Source organism: Aplysia californica, unplaced genomic scaffold (assembly GCF_000002075.1).
Source record: "Aplysia californica isolate F4 #8 unplaced genomic scaffold, AplCal3.0 scaffold01003, whole genome shotgun sequence".
Classification (NCBI taxonomy): domain Eukaryota; kingdom Metazoa; phylum Mollusca; class Gastropoda; order Aplysiida; family Aplysiidae; genus Aplysia; species Aplysia californica.
The window spans coordinates 9,229-19,409 of record NW_004798273.1 but is presented as its reverse complement, the minus strand read 5'-3'; the positions used below and the strand labels follow the sequence as shown (position 1 = coordinate 19,409).

Genomic DNA, 10,181 nt, shown 5'->3' with positions numbered 1-10,181 from the left:
TCCCCCTCCCCCTCCTCCTGACGTTATGTCCTCCTCCTCCTCCTCCTCCTCCTCCACCTCCTGACGTTATGTTTTTTACATGCTGTGAGAATACTTTTCACTCATCCTGATCCTGTTGTTTGTTTGCGTGACCAGATGAGCAGATCCACGCCCCGTTCTGGCATCCTACTCTCAAGGCCGCCGCCCGTCCGTTGTGGTTCCGGTTCATTCCCTCCGCTGCAGGTACGCTGGTGCTAGATGCCGTAGTCTCAAGTTTAGAGAGAAAATGTAGTCCAGGGGTGCCAAACTCAAATTCCCCAGGGGGATGGGGGTTGAGTCTGTGTGAGCCTGGGCAGCATCAAGCAAGCTTGTTCCACACATAAAAAGGTTTCAAGTTTCTTTTAAAAAAGTGCAACTTTGAGATCATGTTTAAAACTTGTCATGAAATACTGCCAGAAGCTGTCAAAAGTCTGAGCTGTGGTAGCTCATAAGAGAGAAAATAAAAAGTATAAAAATTCAAGGCAGCACCTTGGCAAAAAGGTTTGTGTAAGAAAAAACATGAGAGCTGCACTAACACTAAACTTTGAGGTTAAGTAAGGGCCACAGACCTCATTTGGCCAGTGGGCCATGAATTTGAGACGCCTGCTGTCTCATGTTTACTGGGAAAATCAGTGTAAAATCAAAATTAAAGCCACTTTACTTGATCTCTCTAAAAGATGTGGGTTTCAACTGAGGTACAATACGCAGTCCAACCTGCTCTAATGACCTCCTGTAAACAGGGATGCCAAATCTCTTGTTTTTCTGTGTTTTCATACACTTGAAAGGAAAGGGGAGAGATGAGAGAGATGTTTTTGTTTGCTCATTTAAAAACTTTACAAGGTTAGTTCTAGGTGAGATATGATGCTCAGCTCATTTTCAGTTGTTGTTTTTTAAAAATCATTGGCATCCCTGTGTGTAATACCAATTTGTGTTGCAAGTGCTGTTAAACACTTACTCAAACTAAACAAAATATTTTGAGGTGTGCTTATTATTATTATTATTATTATTATTATCATCATTATCATTACTACAATTATTACTTTTATTTAACCTTTAATATGTGAGACGTGCTGACAAAATTAATTTTTTCTCGCAAACCAAGAATGGAGATATTGGCCGAAAACCAACACTGGGGTCAGATTTATTGAATTTTAATCTGGGCCATTTTCTTCAAGTCTGCCGTGTCTTTAATTATTCCATACTTAAAAATTGGACCAACTCCACCTATAAAGTTGAGGCATTCATTTCCATTTAAAGGCTAAAATCCGAGAAGTAACTCATTTTGTCTGCACACCTCTCATATTATCATTTAACTTTTATAATTATCAATTACCTTTTATTCATAAAAGCCTTTTAAGTTGATATTGTTCCTTTTTCACAACACTACTGGCATGTGATGTAACAGTAATGCTCTTCTCCATTACTGGCAAACTTAGAAGAAGTGAATTCAGCATCTGAGTGGGAAAGTCATTTTGTGGAATATTTTGTCTATCTGTCGGGATGTTGTATCCGACTCAGCCCAGAGCGGCCCTGACAGATGGGTTCGAAGCAGCCCACCTCCTAAATAATTGAGATCGTGTCAGTTGGGGGATAAAGCATTTACAGTTACTTGTCAGTCATTTTGTTGCCTTATTTCACCTATAATATTCATGAAGACTTTGTAAGGTTGTGCAATGAAAATTATCCGAGACGGCCACCCATTGTAGAGGAGAAAAGTCTTGGACAGATGGACATTTTGGACAGTTTCATTATGATTCAGAAAAATCACAAAGGGGAGAAGTGGGAAATGGCCGTTTGTACAGGTGATTGTTTCACAGAGGGGAGAAGTGGGAAATGGCTGTTTGTACAGGTGATTGCCTTGGACAGGGTGGTCCTTCGAGCGGGTTTGACTGTATCGTTGTTTCCCCTCAGCTGTGTCGTACAATTTTGCCGTGGACCAGTACGTGCCCTGGGTGTCCAGATTGGGAGCTCAGCCGCCTTTCCCTGAGCCTGAGGCGACATCTGGTGGCGTGGGCCGGCCTCACGGTCACTCCAGTGGCTCGTCTCGAGCGTCCAGCTCAAGGACAGAGAGTGTTCGCTCGTCCAGGGCAAGGTCAGACGGAAGTCAAGGTAAATGTGAGAAATGGGAACACGTAGCTGCCAAACATTAATAATGCATTTTTGAAGGTCTAAATGTGGAAGTCTGTTTTCATGTTAGAAAATACATACAGTCTAACACACACATATAATGAATGTACATAGCAAAACATGCTCATGGCAAACAGGTTTTCGATGGGTGGTTGGCGGCTGCTCTGATGTGGTTTGTCCCTTCTTTGCTATCAGACAATTATCGTTCTTATCTCTCCCCTTTCTTTTCTGTGTTTGTTACTCTCTTGTAACACCTCTAATCTTTGGCACTCATATGACCTATTTGTGTAGCAAGTATGGTAAAAGTCTTACTTTAACCACAGAATAAAATCTGTCTGTTTTGCTTTTTTCTTTCCCTAGTAACAGTTATTGCGTTGATGTGCTCCTTTTTACTTAAAGAAAATAAACAGACGATTGAAGGAGGTGGGGGTCACCTGTTATCAGCGGTAAAATCAACAAGAAAATAGCCACCAAAGTGTGGCGACTTAAATATCCTTGAAAATTGCACACTTACAATTGTTGTATCTTTGATCAACATTTTTTCAGTAAAATCTATACCGCTTAATGGACATAAAAAGTCTTAAGCCAGTAAAAGAACATTTTTTAAAGATGGTTAAACGGACAAAAAAATGACGGGTTTCTCTGGTTTCATTATTTTGACAAGCACTTGATTTCACCACAATGCCTCATAATTATAGGTTGAGTGTTTGAACCTACACCAATCACCAGTATGAAACCCCCCACCAGGGCAATGCTACTAAATGAAGATGTGTTTAGGCCTTTCCTAAAGGAGGGATATGAACATGTTCTAATGCACAGTGGAATTGTAATTGGGCTGATTTATCAATATCATGCTCATACCGTGCCGGAACAACATGGGAGGAACTGCTGCTTTTTCTTTCCTCATCTTTACCATCGTCATTTTCCCTCTACTTCTTTTGTATGTTTGTCACTCTCTTGTGAACAGCTATTTCTGGGGTGCCTTGATAGTCAAGGCAGACTTTGTGTTGTTGAGGCTAGAGAGGTGAGCAGAATAAGCCTGATTCCCTATTTGGACTTCTCTGTTGACATCCTCCCCATGGCGCTCATATGACCTTATGCAGTTGCGAGCGTCGTAAAGCCTTACTAAAACTAAAAAAACTAAACCAAATGATATTCCACAGACGAAGAGAAAAGAGCTCCGAGCCCAGCTGTGAATAGTAAGAAGTCCGCTCTCTCCTCCAGCAACACCAAAAAGAAATCATGATGACGAAGATGCCTTTGCAAGGACATGGTGATAAGTTCACTGCTATGGATGTGAACGCTTCGCCTTAGATTTGTTTGGGGTTTTTTTCCTTCGTCCGAATCATCTTAGGTCTGTTTGAATAGATCTGGTGTTTTCTAGCTTCCTGTGTCACTTCAGCCGACAAAGCTTTACTGTATGCCTGGAGCTGATGATGTTACTGTGCTTGTTTTGTTTTTTTGTGTTTTTTTAATTGTCACCTGCTGCCATTCACGACACTTCATGTCATTAAATTGTTCAAGTATTATTACTTTGTTAACTTACAATGTACATATATTAATGTCAATATAATACCATGCCATATCTTTTTTTACTCACTTGTAAACATGTTTTCTTTTACTTCTGTGATACGTAATGAAGATTTGAAATTCAGGCAATATCTTGTAAACTTCTGGTAGATCTCAGTCGTGTCATTGGGGAAGATATGATTTTTACAGACATTCTTCTTACATGGTACGGGATCCAGTGTCGTTATTTTTTTTTATGTACTTCAGACACTTGAAAGATGTTTAGCTTTCTGGATCTTAAGTCCTTTTCTTTCTCCATCAGCAGGTAGATCTGAGAATTGATTTCAATTAGTGTATTTGTTACTTAAGAGTTGTACTTACTGTTGCTTGGCTACACCAAACGAGCTTCTATGGTGCAGCGGTTAGGGGCTTTGCTGTAGCACACAGGAGACCAGAGTTCATTTCCTCTGAGTTGGGAGAATTATTATCGAGTATCTGGATCTTTCTGCTGGGATGTTGTATTCCCCAAAGCCTGGTTGCCCCTAACGGGCCAGGTCAAAGCCTACCTCGTAAATGATCTGAATTATGTAGATGAGGCCGTAAAAACACCTGCATCGAAAAAATAATAATGAAAAAAAACAACAACAAAACTGCACTGTCTTTTCATTTTTGTATACCTACCAGTGATTCTTTTCCCGTCCTTGTTGATAGTGAAGTCATTTCAATTTTCATGGGAATGTGAAGCTTCGTGTGTGTCTGGAAGTTGGGACAAAAGTAGAAAGGGAGATACAGGTGGGAAGAGAGAGAGCGAGAGAGAGAGAGAGAGAGAGAGAGAGATATGGAGGGGGAGTGAATGAAAGAGAGAAAGGAAAGGAGCGCAAGAGAATGGAAGCCACTTATCATGGTGCAAAAGGAAAAAGGAAGAGAGAAAGACCACACTTGGAATGTTTCACTTAATACATTGTTTTTAATAGATCTTGCAATGGATGGATCTAAATAGGTTTCTGGCATTCTGTGTTCTTTGCTGAGTTGAAATGTTTATATTTGTGACAAAAATTTATGACAATCTACATTTATACGTTATATCTACTTTAACTTATATGAATTGTTCAGATGTATTTATACATCTCTGTAATTTAAGGAAAGAGAGAAGGAAACAAATCTTGATCAACCTGCAGTGGCCAGGTATATCACACCCCATTTTTCTTTAAAACTGTAAAATCTTTGTAAACACTTTGCAGTCACACAGCCAGCAGTACAAAATACCGCGTCTGGTCACCTAGCCAGGAGAGTGACTGCAACGGACTTCTTGGGCTACTGCGCCAGATGACCGGAATGGATAGTTTTCACCGGCGCCTTATTGTGCCAAGAGACTGCAAAGTGTTAATGATCAAAAGTTTATTAAAAGATATTTACATATATCTGAAAATGCTACTTCTGACTTTTAAGTTAAGAGGAGAAATATAAAATCAGAAATTTACGGGACTCTTTTGTGTAGGTGAATTTTTTTTATCAGACAGCACGCCGGCAAGCTGTTCAAATGTCTTAAGCCCTGAAAGAAAAATTTTGCACGAGAGAGGAAAAAAAGGTATTTCAGTACCTTTACAAATTCTATCTACATTATGTATCTTTTCCTTTCTTGTTTTTTTCATCATTTCCCAGAACCCAAAATTTTTCAGGACAGATGAAATAAACTTTCAAACCCTTTACAAATCAGATCTTATACCTTCGTTATGCATTTTTTTTTTTTCAATATTTTGAAATTGAATTTCGATTAAATATTTCATAAGTATATATAACCGCTAACACAGGTTAAGGAGCTACAATTCATTTGTGAGGCATCAAGATGAAATCTAGCACTCATCAAAATAATGAAATCGAAGAAACTGGCCTTTTTCTGTCTGTTTAGCAATTTTTATCTAACATTTATTTTTTGACTCAACACCTTTAAGGTCCATTTAAAAACACATTTCTGTGTGGATTTTACTGAAAAAATGTTGATTAAAAGGACAAAAATGTAAATTTGCAGTTTCTAAGGACTCTCAAGCTTTGGAAGTAGCCAAACTTTGGCGGCCATTTTCTGGCTTATTTCACCTAAAAAAACTGGACGACCCTATCCCTTTCAATCGCAAATGTCTAGACTTCTGTTCAGGATAGATCAGTTGGTTTTTTTTTTACAGAAAGCAAGGCAGTGTGTCACAATACGGTGGAATCAGGCGCTCATCAATTTTTGGACATGTGGAGTTAATTGTATCATTTTAAAGGTTGTTTATTTGCCTTGCTCTTGATGACAAATGTACACATCTATCTTGAATATGTTTCGAGATATTTGTGTTTGGAGGAGATGGGAGCGCCTGGTTTCAAAGGTAAAATAACTGAGAAAATGGCCTTCAAAGTTTGGTGATTTCCAAAGCTTGTGTGTCTTTGGAAACTGCAAATTCACATTTTTCACGCCTTTGATCAAGGTTTAAAAAAAAAATACACAGGAATGTGTTTTAAAATGGAAGTTAAAGGTGTTGAGCCAAAGAATAAAAATTAGAGAAAAATTGGCAAACCCTCGGGAAAATGCTGGTGTCCTCAATTCCATTATTTTGATGTGCACCTGATTTCACCATGACGTCTCACAACTTCTCGTTCAAAATTCAGGGCTATAGTCAATGGTCTGAACAGCTGGAGGACAGGTTGCTGTTATGTTTGTTTCTTACGGTTTCCAAACCTCAGGCTCATGTTGTTTACAATCTGACCATTCACCAATGCCTGCACTTGCTGCCATCACAGTTTGGTTTTTCGGCTTCTACTCATGTCTAAATGGAATAATAAAGTTACACGTTTGAGTAATTAATTGAGTTGTTATGATTTTTAAATATTTTTCATGATGTCTCTATGTGGGTTGTTTGAGTGTGCTCTTGTGTAGTTTGCTCCTTCTTTCCTATCAAACATCTATCATCTTTATCTCTCCTCCTTTTTTTCTTTGTTATTTTTTGGTAACTCTTCTAATCTTCGGAACTTGTACGACCAATTTGTGTTGCAAGTGCTTTAACAAATCTGATTCTATTTGGGTGTTCTCTTTTTCTTTAATTTTCGCAAGATTACAAGAAAATGACTTATGTGCTTGTTCGGTCACGCTGACAATAATTATCTCACTGTTGCGGAAATGGAACTGACAATAAGTATAATATACCTATATACCAGAGGCGAGCACAGACTTATAAAGTATTAAAATGTCCTTTTAGCTTTTGTCTCGAGTTTTACGGCTCTTGCAACACAATTAGGTCATAGGAGTGCCAATGTAATATCCTAATTTTTGTGCTCCGTGATGCATTTTCGTTTCATTGCGGAGCTCACCATTTGTTCTCAGCAAAGGAAGGGCGAGTGGGGAAAGGTGCTGTCGGTAATAGCGAGATTGGCGTTTTGCCTTTCATTCGAGTGTAAAGGATCATGGTGATTACACTTTACAGCAAAGTATAGAGAAGGAAGAGTGGCGGCCGTACCACTGGTTCAACTGATCCTATGTGCATCATGTACACAAATTAACGTTTGTACTGTGTGCATACATCACTAGCGCAAATAATCCTATGTACATGTATGTACATTACTAGCACAAACGATCCTATGTACATGTACACAAATATTGTCGTATGCATTATGTTCATGTACATGCACATCAATGCCACAAATTGTCATATTATGTACTATGTACATGCACATCAAAGCTGCAAATAATCATATGTGGTAAGCAAAATTGTAGCTTTCTCTATACAGAAACAACAATATAAAAAAAAGAAAATAGTATAATTTATTCTCTCTTTTTCCAAAAATAACAATGGCATTCATTTTTAAAAAACGTATAAACACACATATTTGTATAATATAAGTCTTGCTCCGAGCAAAGCTGAGGATTTTCAGCTCAAATGTGAAGTCAGTCTTGTTGTATGGATGTGGAATGCATCTCGCAGACTTGCATTAAGAGGATCCAGGTTTTCTTGAACAAGTGGCTTAGAAAGTTCCTCAGGATCAGATGGACAGGCAAGGTCATAAACGAGAAAGTGATAAGGAGAACAAGACAGATCTAAGTCAGAGATGAAGTGGGAATAAGGTAATGGATAAGAACACTCTCAGGAAGCCAGGCGGGTGCATAACAAAGACTGTGTCGGGTTGGAATCCACATTGTAAGAGATCAAGGGAAAGATAAGTGGAACAAGGAGAAGAGTCACAGAGAATGTAGGACAGAAACGTGGGAAGACATGGAATATATCAAGAGGCTAGCCCTGGGTAGGGAAAGATGGAATATGTTTATTTGTGGCCCATACCCTGATGCAGGGTAAGAAAGGAAAAGATGGTGATGAGGATAATGATGATGATGAGTGTCTTTGAAAACTGCGAATTCATATTTTTCGCCCCTTGATCACCGTTTTTTGTTTTTTTTACCAAGTCTCAACCTTTTTTTAATTCTCTGCTGTATACAATGATGATGATGATGATAATGGGATGACATTATAAATAATAATATAAATATACAAAACAATCTTTTCGTACATACAAAGTAAATCATAGACATAACAAATTTTTTAAAAGTAATAATTCCATGCTGGTCACCACAAGAAGTTGTTAATTTATTCTGTGATTTTTGTGTGATTTGACCTTGATTAGTTTTCTTGTACAAATTGTCTTCACGACTTAACCGACAAGTGCATTGTACTTCTTCGTGCCTTCAGTGGGTAGGTTCAAGGTCATGGGCTACACCTGCATCAGTGACATATCTCTGTTCGGTAACGGGTACTTGTTGTAAGCAACATGCTGACAAGTACATGTAACGAGAAAAGCACAGAGAAAATTGCTTAGTGTCGCGTAACCTTAGTCGCTGTTATAATTGCTTGTTTTTATAAGGTTTTACAGCGCTCGCAACTGCATAAGGTCAAATGAGCGCCAAGGGGTGGATGTCAACAGAGAAATCCAAACGGGGAATCACGATTACTCTGCTCACCTCTAAAGCCTCAACAGCATAAAGTCTTGTTATTGTTTAAAATATAGTTTTAAATCGTGTCTCGATAACCAGAGTTCACTTTGGATCATTGGAGGTATAACATTATTACGTTCTGAGTTCAGAGAGGAATTTTACAGAAAATAGTCATGAAATAAAATAAAGATTGTACAATACAAGTACCATGATAATATGTCTCAATACCGATAGCTGTGTGCAATATTACGACAAATCGCTACCTTGGAAGTACAAATTTTAAGTTTTATCGGTCATTTTTGGCTGTTTTGATTTACTTGGGTCAAAAAACAAATGTTCTATCTGTTCTTTCAAAATCATAAGGTTTTTCGGAGTCATTATCAAGATATTCGAAAAATTGCATTAAAAAAGTTATCTTGATAATACATTGTCACGTTGTGAAGCTCAAAATTTTTCAAGCAAAGTAGTCCACGCTAATGGTGTCGCCTAGCTGTTCCTGGAAGCGCCTGGATGCGCTGAAATCTCTGGTCGAAGCTCCTATCGACCGTCTTGGACGATAGCTCCCACTTTGACCTCTGCCCCCTAGCCTTGACCCCTCAGAGGGTGTCGCAGGGGAGGCGGGGAGGTCATCGGCTCTCGTTGGCCGTGGGGGAACCTTTGAACAGACAAAAGGATTGAAAAAAGAACACGGTTCTAGATTAACGCCAGATCGAAGATCACATTTTAATCTGTAACTTTGAAATTAGATAAGCTTTTAAACCATGCAATCTGAACGTTGTGATGCAAAGCGTCAAAACGAAGATAAATTAATGGGGATCTTAAATTTTTTGGGGGGACTAAAAAGTAATTAATGTGTTTCACGCTTAAAGGGGGGGGGGGTCCCCACAAGCGAGCTAACTCCTTTATTTCTGGACCTAGAAACCTTAAATTTGGCATACAACTTCGTCATGATACAGGTATTACAATGAAAAAAAAACTTTCCCGGATCCAAGATGGCCGCCATTTTTATGGCGGCCATATTGGATTTTCACATCATGTTTTCAAATCGATATTCCTCTGAAATTTACCGATGGATTTTATTGTCCTTTGGCACACATGTATCCAAGAGGCATATAAGTTAAATATAGTCAGCATCTTTCGATATCTTATTTCGTTTCGGAGTTACAGGAAGAAGCGTGCAAATCTTGTCAAAAATGCAGAAAACGGTCAATTTTCCAACTTTTTAAAATCATAAAATGAAAACCAAGCTGGATATTTTAAAAAATGCTGACAATGTAATGTAACCACCCTAAGGGCAACAAGTATGCCAAGTGCCATCAAGATACACCTGTAATCTTCAGAGGAGTTTCGAAAAATGTGTCAAAAATTTAAAAATCAAATATTTTGACAAAAAATGAGATACCTCTCTAATTAGTGAAGATAGAATAACAATGTAATAAGAAAAAATGTTGGGCATCCAACTAACTACGATTGTGCCAAAGGACAATCAAATCAACAGAGAAATGACTGAGAAAAGGCAAAAAATATTGTAATACCCAATTTGACCCAGATTGACCGAAAATAGGTGGGA

The 10,181-nt window shown here is 38.4% G+C and overlaps 1 protein-coding gene across 2 annotated transcripts in view; it reads left to right on the top strand.

The window, feature by feature from the left end:
• The window catches only part of LOC101851902 (inversin), a 78,136-nt gene extending 73,632 nt beyond the window's left edge, over window positions 1-4,504 (top strand). For both annotated transcript variants that reach the window (XM_013089635.2, XM_013089634.2), the window contains exons 23-25: window positions 136-222; window positions 1,930-2,127; window positions 3,309-4,504. In XM_013089635.2, the coding sequence (XP_012945089.1) occupies window positions 136-222; window positions 1,930-2,127; window positions 3,309-3,391 (368 nt within the window). In that variant the 3' untranslated portion in view covers window positions 3,392-4,504. The remainder of the gene's footprint in view (window positions 1-135; window positions 223-1,929; window positions 2,128-3,308) is intronic.
• The last annotated feature ends 5,677 nt before the right edge of the window (window positions 4,505-10,181 follow it).